The sequence below is a fragment of the Ipomoea nil genome, unplaced genomic scaffold (assembly GCF_001879475.1).
Source record: "Ipomoea nil cultivar Tokyo-kokei standard unplaced genomic scaffold, Asagao_1.1 scaffold0143, whole genome shotgun sequence".
Classification (NCBI taxonomy): Eukaryota; Viridiplantae; Streptophyta; class Magnoliopsida; order Solanales; family Convolvulaceae; genus Ipomoea; species Ipomoea nil.
Genome location: NW_017616571.1, coordinates 1651289 through 1668018, shown reverse-complemented (window position 1 = coordinate 1668018; position 16730 = coordinate 1651289). Strand labels below are relative to the sequence as shown.

Below are 16730 nucleotides of genomic sequence, written 5' to 3'. Positions count from 1 at the left end.
GCTAAGTAATCTTGTAATTTCTATTTCTTTTACTTCAATTCTTACATTTCATTGTGCAATTGCTTTTAATCAAAAAAATATGTGTAGCTAGAAATCACTAGGGATTGGATTAGATTTCTTTTATGATTATGCATTCTAGACCTTGATTGATCGATTGAGGAGACTTGATGTATCGATTGACCTAATTGTTTTTGTTGGGAGTGAAATTAGTATTGATCCTTGCACTTTGATGGCTACATGGTGTTAGGAGTTTGAGAGGGGATACTTTCAAGAGATTGAAGTTTCTCCATAGTCTTTTTCATTTGCAATTCCTCTTTAGATTCGAGAGGGCAAAGTCTGAAAGGAGGTGTAACCAAAATGTTTGATAAAATGTCTTAGACAAAGAAATGTCTAAGAGACTAGGACCGTATCCGCCTAGTGTTTGTAAGCCATCTTCCAAAAATAGTCAAGCAACACACCATCTGAACTCTACCTTAGGCAAACCAAATGTATAAGAACAAGAGAATCTAATCCATTTCACTTCAAGTTGTCATCTTTTGAGAACAGCACTTCCAGGAAACCACCTTTCCTAACCTATTTTCCATTCAGCGTTAAACTTCAACTCATTATGATACTGCCAAGTTCTCTCATAAATCAAAGAAATGTTTCAAATCCTAAGTTATGTTTTCTATTTCCGTGCTATCTAAATTATGGCAATCTAAATAAATGCTTAAATTATTTTCTTTTTTTAGAAAGACAAGAGAAACCTGCAACAACTATATGAGAGTATGCACTAGGTAAACCTCTCACATATGAGAATTATGTTACATCCACTCAACTACCCCTTTTGGGGCATCAAAAAATGGTTTGAGAAATAAATTGGTGCTTATTTATTGTGACAAAATGTTTACAAGAGGATAGTATTGAAAGAAACATCTAGGGTTACAAGGAAAACCAACCCCTCTCAGTCTCTTCCTCATGGAAAATTACATTTCCTTATCTGCAACTCATCTCCAACATCTATATAACTCCCAACAATTTTACACTGTAAAATGAAAGAATATATATAGCTAAAATTGCAAAACTTACAGAGATTGTCTGTCACCAATCTCCAACACCTAAGAAACATGATACACTTGAAAGGTGCTTCTGTACAAACCTGTATGTATACCTGCACAACCACCCCCCGCCACGCACTCATGTACAACGGGCAGAGTTCTTCGGGTTTTACAGTGCGTTGTTTAAGGTACAACATGTTCCGTTCCGTTCTGTTCTGCCAGGGACAATGTGCTATCTGGTGCTGCGGGTCCCGTCTTCCAACGGATTCGTTCTCGCCAGAGAACGAGCCGTGAATCCGACGGTTGTAGGCCTTATCGATCTCTGCCTCACCATGTTGCAGTACTCGGGGTCCTCGGTTTTTCCCTCGTACCTTAACCACTGAATCATCCCGTGGTACATCGGGAAGAACTGGGCCTGAACCGCATTGTAGGCGAAGTACGGGATCAGAGCCGCCATTACGACGAACAGGGTGATTATCCAGTACATGGGGGCCGGGGCGAGGGCCTCCACGAAGATTTGGTATGCGGTGGTGGAGAACGTTGTCGGGAGAGCGCCATAGATCAGGAGGAAAATATACCATAAAGCTATCCCGCCCCAGATGAAGATGTGCTGGATTAAGGTGAAGTAGCTCACGGCGAGGGCCATCTGGCAGTTCACGACCCAAACGACGCAAGTGTACATTGTTGCCCCGACGACTGCATATCCGGCTACTTTTCCATCCTTCTTGTAAGATTGAGGGTCTAGCGCGTTTATGCAGAGGAAAAATATGATCACAGCCGAGCAAACCCCGTTGAACATCCACCCAATTATTCGCTTCCAGCTGAAGAGAACATTCTGAACGCCTTCTTGATAAAGTAAAGGAAACTGCAAGAACCGAGTATAGGTAGAGCCATTCAGCGCCACAAAGAAGGTAGGAGGAACCGAGGAAGAATAGAAATTTTCAAAATTGTCATTTTCTTTAGTGACGAGAGAAACCCGTAGTCACTACTCGAGAGTGTGCATTGGGTAAATCTCGCCATGTGACCCTAACCAGGTAAACCAGCCTAGGTTGCCCATAGCCGACCTATTCAAACCAAGAAGGCCAATGGGCGGTTCCCACTGGGAGTCAAACTTGTAACTTTATGGTTACCAAGCTACCAGTCTGACCAACTTGGCTGGGGTTGCCCCCGGAATTGTCATTTTTTTTAGTTACGAGAGAAACCCGCAATCACTACTCAAGAGTGTGCATTGGGTAAATCTCGCCATTTGACCCTAACCAGGTAAACCAGCCTAAGTTGCCCATAACCGACATACTCAAACCAAGAAGGCCAATAGGCCGTTCCCACTAAGAGTCTAACTTGTAACCTTATGGTTACCAAGCTACCAGTCTGACCAACTTGGCTAGGGTTTTGCCTCCAGAATTGTCATTTTATATGCATTTCCGACATTCTTTCACAATTAGTAGTTCACATAACATTCTTGTTTCACAATCGATAATGTAGTGCTTAGTGCAGACACGAAACAATCATCTATATTGTGCTTTGAGATTACGTACCTTGAGGCAATATCGGGCAGACACATCTTGATCGAAAACCCCCAAGGCAATCACGGGGAGTGATGTGAAGAACACGTTGTAAAGTGAGAGGAACCAGTCATTGTATGCAGGTTGCCCGGAAAACGATGCATATGCCTCGTACAAGAACACAGTAACCCCGAAGGTGATATTTTTGTAGAAGAAATAGCATATCTGCAAGGGGAAGAAGAAGGAATACATATTTAATCAACTCCACAATTTTTTAGACAAGGATTGATCAAAACACGTTGATATGGAAGCAAATCGATTACCATTGAAGAGATCCTTCTGTAACACCAATGCCCGTGCACTAAAAGCAAGCGCTCCAAAAATCGGAACTGAGCAATTGCAACATCACTCGACATGACAGCCTGCGTTTGCCCGGCCATAGAAAACACAAAAATTAGGAAAAACGGGGAGATATGTTATATATCAATCATTGATAGAATTGAAGTGTGACCGTAAAAACGTCATATAGATTCATACCTGCATTCCTTCAACACCGCTGATTCCAATTCCAATGTCCGCTTCTTGGAGCATTCCTACATCATTAGCCCCATCACCAATCGCCAACGTCGTTTTCCCGGTCCCAGTTTTAACAAGTCTTGTTACCTGTAGATTCCCGAAAACGTTTCGAGCAGAGAAAACGAACATTAGAAAAACGGGAAAGAATCCGGGAAAGGGAAAATATAATCGACGAGGCACGCATCGCGACTTACCAACGCCTTCTGTTTTGGCGATGAGCGGCAGCAAATGACGGAAGCACACCGAATGGCAAGTTCTAAAAACAAGTTTTCTATGTCACCTTCGAGCGCGTAAGTGAGCGATTTTCCATCAACAATCAGAGCAAACGCCTCGTTGTTCGATGAAGCAAGCAGAGCTTTCCCATCAGTAAGTTGCTTAAGGACACTTTTTTTTGAAGCCTATAGACATTAAGTTCGGAAAAACATACATATCAATACAGCATTGAGATTATCGTAGCTAATTACAAATATAAGTATAGTTAGGATAAAACTAGGCATTTATTTACCTTGGCTATTGCTCTTTTGTCTCCGGCTTTCTCCAAAGCGATGATTTCGGGGGCATCCAAGTTTACGATTATCTGCTTCATTCCTTGTCTAAGCAAGCTACACGCATAACTGCAAAAACAAAAACCAAAAGAATTTGAATAAACTATACTCTAGACGATACTCGCCTAAAATAAGTAACACGAAAACGAAAAGAAAAGCATCGTATCATACCCAATATTAATGGCGGTTTCCATCTTATCTCCGGTCAAAACCCATATCTTTATGCCTGCTTGGGCAAGCTTGTCAATACACTCGGGAACCTGACAAAAATAGCAAAATATAAGTAAAACAATACGTATCAACGTTTTGATCTATTAAAAAGCGTCTTAAAACTCACCCCTTGTTGGAGTTTATCCTCAACGGCGGTAGCCCCAAGGAGAATTAAGTCTTTTTCAACCCTCTCGGTTACTTCATCAATCATTGCATCACGATCAGCACTGATCGAGTTCTTGGCCTCCGTAATTTGTTCGTTAAACACTCTGTATTCTTCCTCGGTGAGCTCACGATAGGCAAGTATCAACGTCCTCAGGCCTGCATCAGCATACTCGTTTACATGCTCTCTCGTCTTTTCTTCAAACTCCCTTCCGTTTATAGCAAGCCTTTCGAACATGACACTGCAAGTAGACCAAACACGAAAATTCGAAGAGATTAGCGTGGGACCTTATAAACCCTTTATGTTCTTTCTTATTTTTTCAATGTGGGACTCTTAACAGAGGGGACGGTAGGTATTGCTAACCTATCGGCGCCTTTGCAGAGCAGCAATATCTTCCCGTCCTCATCTTGAACTACCACAGACATCCTTTTTCTTGCACTGTTGAACTCCAAAACGTTCAAAATCTTATACGACCTGCAAGCAAGAACGATTACGATTTACGAGTGAGTATTTTTAACGTAAAAGCACAAGTATTCCACCGTTTTAGCACGTCATATGTACTAACCTTACAACTCTTTTGTGAGATGCGAGATCCAACTCACTCACCGAGACACTACTTTGTGTTCTTTTATTGAATTCGAAGCCAATCTCTCTTGCGGCAATCACAAAAGCCGCTTCATCTGGAGACTCGGCTTCGTACGAAACCTTACCCGAAGCCTCATCGACTTCGGGTATGACAGTGTGACAGACTGCCAATAACTGGAAAAATTTCTGTATTACATCCGATCGGGGCTCGTTAATCCAGCTCCCACCCATGACCCGTTCATCATCAAAGTTGAAGCCTTTCACAGTTGATTTCCTCACAACATCCGGAGAATCCTCGAGCTCCCTACCATTAACCATCAAAGGCGATCCTTTTCTTTTAGCCATAGCCCTCTCGACTTCTGTAATACCTCGACCATATGCAGTTCCCGCCACGGAGCATTTAACAAACTCCATGGAATTACACGTTAACGTGCCTGTCTTGTCAGAAAGAATCGTGTCGACTTGGCCAAGTTCCTCGTTCAAGTTCGAGGTCCGGGCATATGCTGGCCTGTCGGTTTCCTCGTAATACATATTGATATCTCGATTAATGAAGATGCTCTGAAGAACTTTGACGATTTCAATCGACACGTACAAGGAGATTGGAATCAAGTAGCTGTACAGCATCACGGCGGTCAAGAAGTGATAAATGGCAGCAGCTGGGGCCCGGTGAGGATCGAAGAAAATTTTAGCACTGTCGGGTCTTAAATACCATCGTTGGTGCCCATCATCCAAGTCCTCTCTAGTCGTAATCCCGAAGTAGATTGACCCAACAAGAGCGAAAGTGAACAAAACTCCAAACAAGAAGTATATGATCTTATCCATTTTCCTCTCGAGTTTGCTTCTCTTCGAAGGGGGTTCGGTGGCATTTTGCATAACCTTCGTGTCATGCCCGGTGAAGATAACTACCCCGTACACGTACTCTGTGTTTCGTAGCTTCGAGTCCCTCAGAAGCAGTTGTTGCGGGGAAAGCGGGTACTGCTGACCCGCAAACTCCATGCTCCCAACAAATGTATACAAACTAGCATTAGGATCTTCGCATTTAACCTCAGCCTTAAAGTCTGTGAAGTTCGAGTCCTCGTGTAAAGACAAAGTAACCTCCAATGCCTGTTTAAGCTTCAGATTAGTCTCCCCGTCCAGATTCATCGTCTCAACATAACAGATCGCGTCCTCGTAATTTGACGAAAGCAAAAGAAGGTCAGCCGGGAAAAACTCATCCTTCTGCACCTTCACCACAGCTCCCACTTTCAAATTCCTCCACTCGGTATCCTCAAACACACCCCCGCCTTGATGCACCTTAACTTTCCTGCTGTTCACCTCGATATCCTGAAAAAACGAAATGTTTTCACATAACAGCTGCTTGTAGGCAAGAATGATCATATAAGATAATAGGTATATTCCTTTGATCAAAGAATTATGCACAAGAATTATCCAAGAATCATCCAGCATCAGGTGGAAAAAGATTAAAAGAATCACTTTTTGTATGTAAAAAAAATGCTTTTCAAGTAATTCCAAATTTCCCATCATCAATTAAGTTACAGTATCCCAAAAGGCAAGAAATCTTGACTTCCACTAACAAGCTAAAAACAATTCAGTTCCCTTAAAAGACTGTATTAATTGAAGATCTAGAATAAGAAATTTAAAGAACTTTGTTTTTTTCTTTGAGAATTTAATTAGATAAAAAGAGATAGAAAGTAAAATAAATAAATTAAATACCTGTTGTTTTCTATGCCAGTCTTCAATGCCCTCTTTCACCATAGTTGCCCCAATAACTATGATGAGAGGGAGAATGGCACTGACAGCAGTATAGGGAGCCAGAGAAGTGAAGGACAAGATGCCTGTGACCAAGAAATAGAAGTTTGCCACTCTCCTGAACTGTTCAAACAAGGATTTAGGCAAGAAAGTTGCAGCTGTGTACTTGGTAGTCCTCACATAATTCCCAGAATAATTCCTAAAACTAGCCTCCTCACCATCTGGTTCATTGCAGAACACCTCTCTTGAAAACCCTTTTCCCCCTATCTGTGATTGGTCTTCTTTGTTAAATGATGCCTTCCCACATCTGAATGAGTAGATCTTGCTCAAATGCAGCTTTCTTCTCCTGCCTGTCCTCATTTTTTCAACAATCTTCAGCAAAACTCACTGTTATTGCACTTTCTCAAATTCCCAGAAGCCTAAACCCCCCCAGACTTAATTTCACTCACCACCCAACAAATATTCCCAAAATCACACAAACCCTGACAGAAAAACTTCACCTGGATATAAGTTTCAGAAACACTCCACTGGAAATAGCTTGAGGAGACAAGAGGCAGAGACACAAACTATAAAAGAGATTGGCTTTTATGTGTGTGTCTGTGTGAGAGAGAAGAGAGAGAGAGAGGAGGAGGGGTGGGGGGTGTGTGGGTAGTTAAAGTTTCAGACAACCCAAACCCAAAACCAAAACCAAAAACAAAACCAAAAACAAAGCCAAATGGAACCTAGTACCTCCTGAGTCCTGAATAACACAAAAAAGCTCCAATCTTAGCTGCTTCCAAAACCAAAAAAGATTCCTCTTTAATTCTCAGCTGAATGAACAAAAGAATGACAGTGAAAAATGAAGAAGAGAAAGCAATCAAGAACCTTGTCCTTAAATACAGTATACTAATGTATATTCTTATGTCATAAATGGTGGGAAGAATTTTCCTTTGGCACAAAAGCTTTGAACATTGACTTGATCTCCCTTTCCCTCTCTCTCTATTCTCTAACACCCCCTCATTGACTTCACAAAATTTTGATTTGAACACGCGCAAATGGTTTCGTCTCCCAACGAAACTTCCAAATCACTCACCCTACTATTATTTCAAAAAAAAAAAAAAAAAAAACCCTTTTTTTTTCCCAATAACTCAAATATATAAATATATATCATAAAATATACAGAAAATGTAAAATACAAAATCTTTAATATATATGAGCTAAAGGTGACAATGGTCGATGTGTATATTTATGGCTTTTTGTAATCTGATCTACTGATCTCCCCTTTGAATCTTAAGCTTTACAAAGGGGAATTCCTCACTTGCAGTGTAGCAGGTTAACGACACTTTTTTTTTTCTCTTTTTTTTTTTTTTTAAACAATCTGTATTATTTTTTTTTTCTTGTTTGTAGATCTCTGGGTTTGGTCTTCTCCCTCTGTTATTAGGAAGTTTCACAGAAAGAAAAAGACAAAAGAGTGTATGTTCTCTCTAGAATCTCTCTCTCTCTCTCTCTCTCTATATATATATATATATATATATATATATATATATATATATATATATATATATATATATATTACCCACAATATGCCTTTTTGTTCTTTTTTTTTTTTTTTTTCTACCAAAAAAAAACAGAGAGAAATAATAAAAAGAAAATAATTGTCTTTATTGGTGAAGTAATTATAAAAATAATATTAAGAAAGACAACCTTTTGGTCTCTAAGATTAAAAACACCCATGTTGAAAAAATTAGCTAGGCGCCTGGAGACCCGCCTAGAGTGCTTAGGAGACCGATCGCCTAGCGCATAGGCGTAATTTTTGCAACAGTGAAAAACACAGAGCATTTGACCTTGTCTACTGAGCTATTGAGTCACCGTGATTTACATCCTCCCAAATACTCTATGTGGAGAGCTCTTGAGATTGGAGATTCAACCTTTTGGAGAAGAAGATTAAAAATGAAAGCAAATTGTTAATTTTGTAACCCCATAAGCTTTCAAAATGAAATCAAAAATGTTTTCCAAAAGGAAAATGTTTTCCTTGAATTTGATGAAATCTGGATTTTCCTTTGTTTGGTTCATGGAAAATATTTTCCTCAAAAATGAGAAAAACATTTTTCATGGTCCCCCCTTGGTATTTTGTTTTCCATGGAAAACAAGTAAGACAATTATGAACTTTTCTTAGAGTCCATTTGGAAAGCAGGAAAATGACTTCTGGAAAATGAGTCATTTTTAAAAAGTCATTTTCCTTTCCTGTGTTTGGCTGCAAAATGGAAAATTGTCTTTTGGTGTTTGGCTCATTTTCTGGAAATGATGTAGAATTGTATAATTAAACATTTTATGTAATTAATTATTTTGTTTAAAATATATAAAATTTACAATAATATTATAAATAATAATATTTATTTGTAAAATCAAATAATATTATTTATTAAAAATTTAAAAAAAAAAACAAAACAAAACAAAAAAATGACAGAAACTAGAGAGTACAAAACTCTCTGGTTTCCGCCGTTCTCTCTGGCTTCCAGCCGGAAAGGCAGAAACCAGAGAGCTCTCTGGTTTCCGCGGCCGGAAACCAGAGAAACCAGAGCCACTGGTTTCCCCAGCCGGAAACCAGAACTGGTTTCTGGCTGGGGAAACCAGTGAAGAGATGGTGTTGTTGAACTTGTCTTGCTGGCTGAATGTTGAAGGAGGAAGTCTGGAAGAAGCAGTGAGCGTTTGTGTGTGTGTTTAGAAGAGGAAAATGACTTCCCCTCCAAAAAAGGGGAAGTCATTTTCCAGAAATCAACCCTCATTTTTCATGGACTATCCACCATTTCCTTTGATCACTTCATTTTCTCCCTACCCAAACACTAGAAACCCGGAAAATGATTTCCAAACAGACCCTTAATTACCATTATTATTATTATTGATATTATATTATTAATATTATTATATTATGTAGAGGTATAATTGTCTTTATACTCACTATTCCTTACAATTCTAAACTCAACCAAACAATGGAATCGATATTCCAAGTAATTTATTTTCCACCAATTAAACAATGTAATTAATCTTCCCGGTAATTTTTTTTCCATAAAATTTCAATTCCATTTTCCTTCAAATATTTTTCGCGAACCAAACGGACCTAGTGAAAATTGTTCATTGGCATTCTTACCAAACTCCATGAAATTGCAATTCCATGGTTTGGTTGGAGGGAATTGTAATTCCGCGGAATTACATTTCCCTCCAACCATGGAATTGCAATTCATAGGGTCCCCCTAGTAATTGCAATTCCTCACTTTGTGAAATTGTAATTCCATGACAAATTACAATTTTATCCTTCTTATGATTATTATACAAGCACATTTTAATTTTTATTTACTTCCCCTCTTTCAATTCTCAATCATACCAAACAATGTAATTTAAATTATTATTATTATTATATCACTTTATTATTTTCCTACGGAATTACAATTAATTTTCCCCCTAATTCCCTCATTCCAACCAAACGTCCTGGTAGTGTTATTTAAGCCGGTCAATTATTGACAATCTATGTTAGTATATTTTTGTGTACTCATTTTGATGACAAAGATCATAAGACGAGATCTTGAGTAGTAACTGTGAGTTTCCTTCGTCACTTAAAAATATACGGATATTACATTAAACAATAAATAAATGAAGGCATTGCATATACCGTATGTATAGGTTAAAAGAGCCGCCATGTGAGGCTGCTGCTGCGACGTGTAGAGAAGAGTCAAAAATGAGAATGATGATTGAAAAACACGTATTGAATGTTTCTTTGATTCACATATAATAATAATAATAATAATAATAATAATAATAATAATAATAATAATAATAATAATATAGTTAGAGTTTCTTTAGTATTACTTTAGATCTGGTTTTTAGTTATATAATAATATATTAATTAATATCACAACGAATCAAAATTTAGGTTCTCATCATCATTAATTGAAACTAGATTCTCTTTAAAAAGAAAAAAAAAAAAAAAAAGTCAACATAACTATTTTTCCAATGTAAAAATAAAATTTGGAATGAAATCAACGTTTACATATTTTTAAACTTTTCACCTTATAAATTTTAGTGTTTTACGTATAATAATTATTGTCATAACCGAAAATAATCACTATAGTCACATACTTTAATCACATGTCAAAATTTAATTTGTATTTACTTATCTACTTACTTACCAATTATCACTTACTTATTACGCCCAATGATATACTACATTAATTACAGTTAGTTATTACTTGTTTATTTTCGGTAATGTGTTTACTCATGTAACATACTTTTACCTACCTATACCTCACCATAACAAATACGCGCACATATACACACACATACTTACTTACCAATTATCACCACATTTTTTGTTTTATTTTTCCTTTTTACAATTGAAAATGTTGATTCTTTTATGTTTCATTTAAAAAAAAAAAAAAAAAACTACTTTAATTTTGAGTATACAATTCTTATATTTTAGTTTTAAATTAATTATTATAACGAAAAAAAATTACTTATTTTAGCGTTGAGATAAGAGTGTACATAATTTATGTTTTTTTTTTTAATATTCGAGTGCTCGAAAACACATTCTCCATGCATGCACAAGAAAAGGATATATACATATACTTTGGTACAATGTGACAGAAATAAGTACAACGTAGGAGATTGGGAAAAAAATATACACGTAGGATTATAGGATTCTCAATAATTCAGTTCTAGAAAGATACGTAGGATTATGAGTTATCCCCACACCTGCTCATAAAAGTAGCTAATTATTATTCCAACCAATCCGGGTTCACACTAGAGATGTAGAGGAAGAAGATTCAAATTGCCTCGAAACGAGTGGTTAAATACGCGAATCATGATTTTGGGTACTTAAAGCATCCACACTAGTGAATAATATGGGGTTAATGTAAGAAGAAATAATTTGAATGGGGTTATTTACAAATGTGGGGTGGGGTTAATATTAGAGTAATTTCTCCTGCAAATGATAAAATATTTCTCTTTCCAAGGAAAGAGAAATATCAGGAAAGATAAGCTGCTGTGCGTGTTTCGCGCACAGCAGCCAGCCACATTGCACGCGCCAGTTGGCGCACTCTGACCATGTTTTTTTTTTCTTTTATTTTTAAATTTGTTTTGTTTTTTTTTTTCTCCCCTTCCCACGTTTTCTTTCCTAATCACTCTTACATTATCTCCCAATTCTCTCCAACCATTGTGGATGCTCTTAGAAGAGCAAAAGTTATGAGTTTGATGCGTGTCTGCACTTTAATTTCTTGGTTGATTTATCGTGTAAGATCTTTCTAACGCGATTTACTTGTCTTGTGTAATTTACAAGTTATTATACATGAATGAGATTTAATCTTTGACACATCGTCAAATAATGGTTGTGAGTTTTCCGGTCACAAAAAAAAATAAAAATTCAAGTTATACTGACCTAAATTTTTATTATTTGCTATAATACTAAAGACTATGACTCTATTTGGCACGCCTAATTGAAAATTGAAAAACGGGAAAATGATACTTTCCCCCCTGACTTATATACTTATAATATTTTTTTCCCTGAATTATTTAAGTGGTTGTTATTCCCCTGAAATGTTAAATGGACATATTTACCTTTAAAATAACTATTTTATTTATTTTTCTTCTCCAACAAATTATGACCACAATTTGGTTCAAACCAAACAGACACTATAGCAACCAAACCGAAATATTCTAATTACAATTTAGAATCGAAACCCGATATAGAGTTTATTAAAATCGCGAACCGAGACAACCGGTTCATGTTCCGAATTGAAAAAAAAAATACATTTATTGTTGAATTTAGACTATTTTAAAATAAAGACGGTTCAAAATTGTGAACCGAACCGCCGGTTCACGGTTCAGGATCCAGTTTTTTCAATTTATAATTTTAATAAACTGAAATCTAAATATTGGGTCCTGGATCTGAATCATAACCGGAAATTTTTAATTCGATTGCTATAGTGTCCGATTCAGTTCGAATCGAACCGTGGTCATCCCTATGTATACGCAATAATTTGTTGGAGAAGAAAAATAAATAAAATGTTTATTTTAAGGGTAGAAATGTCAATTTAATATATCAGGGGGGGAAACCGCCACTTTTAAAATAACTGAGGAGGCTAATGTGCTTACATGAATAATTCAGAGAAAAAAAGTGCTATAAGTATAAAACTCAGGGGAAAAAAATGTCATTTTCCCTTGAAAAACTAGTAGCTTATAGCTAACTAATTGAAATTAAAGTATTTAGTAAAATTCTTCCCTAAGTGTTTAGTAAAATTAATTCTTAAATTAGTTGATAAGTGTAAAAAGAAATAAAATGATAAACTAAGATATTAGGATTTTGTATTTTTGCTAAACACTTTGTGCTCAGATGACATGTAGTGACCTCTCCCATATGGGAGGTCATGAGATCGAACCTAGGCGTTGAACAGATACTACAATGTAATAGAGTTAGTAGCATTCAGAAAAAATATATTAATAACGATAAAAAAGGGAAAAAAAAATACAAAGTCAAGAGCTTATTTTAAACTCCTCATGTTTTACAACACATAGGAATTAATTTCATTTTTGGTCTCACGATTTTTGAGGTGTTATCACTTTTGGTGCACAACTTTAATTTTTTTTTTTTTTAATTTTTGGTGCCTAATTCGTTATTTTTATCAGTTTTGATTCTTTCGGCCAAATTGACGGTGAAATGTTGTCAAATTTTATTTTTTAGGGGCAAAATCGTCATCTCAATGAAAAAGAAGAGTTTGTCAATCGTCGACACTATAAATCCATAAATCTGTGTCTAGTTTCTGCCCGTCTTCCCCATTATTCTTATCGATCAAACACCTATAGATATGATTTTACAGTGATTTTATTTAGAGATTGAAGATGTTTCATTGGGATGACGATTTTACCCTAAAAATACAAAATTTGACAACATTTCACCGTTAATTTTGCCGATAGAACCAAAACTGATAAAAATAACAAAATTAGGCACCAAATTAAAAATTTTTAAAATTATGTACCAAAAATGATAGAACCTCAAAATTTATAGGATCAAAAATAACATTAATTCAATACAAAACTTATAACTTATTTGTAGCTTACAATAAATTATAAATTCTAAAATAAGTTAAATCAAACATAATCTAATTAAAGAATTGAAATAAACATCGATACATATTTTCACTAGCCTACAGGCCCCTAAATGAATTATACAATAAGATGAGCGTTGAAAGATTATGGTACGTCCTTTTAGCCTCATACAGGAAGAAATAAGAAAATGGATATATTTACCTGAGAAGTTTCTATTTTTATTATCTACGTACTTCGAGAATTTCATGTGTTGTCAGGTGTAGAATGTAGACCAAAATATGGATGGGGAAAAGTTGAATGGTAATTGCAACATTTTTGAATTGCATGGGTCTTTCTAACTTTCTTCTCTTTTCATGTCGTATTCCCATGTTACACGGGTTAGACTTATTGTATAATTACTAGTTTAAGGTTCGTTGTATTGTTACATTATTTTAGTAAATTAACAGAATTTGAAATTGAGATAGATTTAAAGTATATAATAACATTATTTAAGAAATTTCAAATTCATGAAAACGACAGAAGATATATAATAGTTTAATTTTCATGTTATCCAACAATATCGTTCATGGCTAAAAACGACTGCAATAATAAATTTCAAAAATGAGTTTTATTTTTTGGAAGGTAGAGAAAAGAAAATTAGGAAATTTAGGTGACGCGCTCTATTGCACTCACACGTACCTCTTTTAAAATAAATAAGAGTTAGTGACCGATTTGGTACATTGCACTCACACGTACCTCTTTTAAAATAAATAAGAGTTAGTGACCGATTTGGTACATTGACTATAGCGAAATTACCGATTTAGTTTTCGACTATCATTCTTACCAAATTAAGTTCTCAACTTTAAAAATTTTACCTAATTTTGTCCTCCAGTCAATTTGAGTTTTCGTGTTCAAATACTTTATCAACCTACTGATAACACAAAGAACCAATAACGCCTCCACTAAGGCTCAAACTCACAACCTTCCAGATGAAAGTCCAACTCGGGTACCATTAGACCACATAGTCTTGAGCCGTAGAATGATAGTCAATTTGATTCATATGATGACAACAGATGACGAAATTGAGTAATATTTTTAAAGTTGAGGATTTAATTTGGTAAGGATGATAGTCGAGAATCAAATCGGTAATTTCGCTATAATCAAGGGATCAAATCGGTCATTAACACTACAAGAATAAAGACATTTAGTGACGAATCAGTTGTGACAATTCGTAATTTAGTCACAAATAATACCATTTTTGTGACAAAAAAAATAATTTGACACTATTGTGTAGTGTAATTGTGATAACTTTTTTTTTGTCACAGATAATATGGTAATTGTGACGAGTAAGTATTTGTTATGAATAAGTTGTCACTATTACTAGAATAATAGTGTCGTAACATGTGTTGTCACTGTTTGTTGTCACTAAATGTATGTATATTTTGGCGACATTATAATTATGGCGGGAACGAATGTAATTGGTGACGAAATATAATGTTGACACAAATTTTTGTACTTTTGGTGACAAATAGTTGTTTGTCACTCTTTTTTATAATATTTGTGACAACTTTTTTTATCAATAAAAATACATTTAGTCATTACCATTAGAAATGAGATACGATTGTGACAAAAAATATTATTGTCACTCATATTGTCATTTTTGTGATGAAATTGTTATAAATATTTGTGGCGCTCTATAATTCAGTAACACATAGTATTAAATTGTAACAATAATTGTGTTGATTTCAAGTTTTGTGACTAATGCTATGATAATTGTGACGAGTAATTATTTGTTGTAATGAATTCAAGTTTTGTCTATTATTTGTTACCATACACATGCATGCACAACATCTTTTATTATATTTTTTTAATGGTAATGACCATGGTCCACCTAGCACTGTGAATCATGGTCCACTGTATAACAATTGTCTAAGTGCTATGAGGGCAGCATGGCCGGCGTGCAAGATGGACAACAGCACAGGGTCTCAATTTTTAGAGGACCCAATATTTATTTTTGACCTAGGTACATACTTAAGAAAAAAAATATACAATTAATCCTAAAACTCATCAGTTTTATCCCAAATCACTTCTCTCTTCTAATAATTATGACATAATTAATTGAGAATGACCATTCTGTTTCCCCAACGGCACAAATGATGTCTCAAGCTCGAAATCTAAAGAGATAACTTAAAACCTGTACCATTCACCACCAATACCATTCATCATTCATCATTAAAGATTGTGCTTATACTTTTGGTAAGACCTCATTCATTTATAAGAACCGAGCCACAAAAATCCAAAAATCGGTCCTGGAGGACCGTTGCAGAGGACTTATATATATATATATATATATATATATATGTGTGTGTGTGTGTGTGTGTGTGTGTGTGTGTGTGTGTGTGTGTGTGTGTGTGTGTGTTTCGTTTCAAGTGTGAACCATTGCTATCATGCGCCATTGAGATGTGAGATCGGACGGTCAAAATCTGAGGAGTAGTGCATCCGGTGCAAATTGCGCAGTGGTGCAGTGATGTTGTTGTTGTTGTTATTATTATCAATAACTTTTTTAACTATTAACTTCTTGTATGCACTTATGGAGATCTCCTTGTCAAACAATTTGCCAATTCTTGAAGTGACATTGCATTCAATTGGTACACTAATTTGAAACTCGATTCCATTGATAGCTAGCATAATATGAAGTATGAGTTCTTAAACTATATTGCTATAGCACAAGAAGGATCATAAGTTTCTTAGAGATTACTACTACTTGGTAATTAATTGAAAGGTGAACCCACCATTATTTATATCCAACAATGGATATAGCTATTCTTGAGTTGCAATGAGAAAAAATCTCAAAGCTCTGTCATTGACGTGTATACAAAGTATATGCATTTTGAACTCTCATATATTTGAATTGTTTAGTCGTGCCCATGATATAAACTTAAGCATAGTAATTAGTGGTGGACCGGCTATATCTATTTAGAGCCCTTACAATAGGCAAGAGTCATGATGCTAAGAGTATGTAGAGACAAACTCTTTACAAAATATAAAAACATGAATACCAAAAATGCGAATGTTTACCCTATTAGGATATTCACTAAAATGCTATAATGGGAACAAGAATCATGATGCTACAACCCTTGATTAATTTGTGATGAAATTCACTAATTCATAGGTAATCAATAAAAATAAAATAAAGAATTTTCATTTTTTAAATGCCTTATATATAGATAATGAAAAATGTTTTTTTTTTTCATATGAAAAATGTGATAGTACTTTTTTATAACTTAATTAAATTATTATAGGTTTTGAG

General features: G+C 35.5%; 1 protein-coding gene across 1 annotated transcript; it reads right to left on the bottom strand.

Moving 5' to 3' along the window:
- Positions 1-845: 845 nt before the first annotated feature.
- LOC109171763 (putative phospholipid-transporting ATPase 9) lies at positions 846-7303 on the bottom strand. The gene is made up of 11 exons (XM_019320830.1): positions 6332-7303; positions 4599-5941; positions 4397-4507; positions 3998-4274; positions 3832-3920; positions 3621-3729; positions 3310-3513; positions 3077-3202; positions 2863-2961; positions 2573-2764; positions 846-1902 (listed from the first exon to the last, which is right to left on the bottom strand). The coding sequence occupies exons 1-11, from the start codon at positions 6725-6727 to the stop codon at positions 1270-1272; spliced, it is 3579 nt and encodes a 1192-aa protein (XP_019176375.1). The 5' UTR covers positions 6728-7303; the 3' UTR covers positions 846-1269.
- Positions 7304-16730: the final 9427 nt, after the last annotated feature.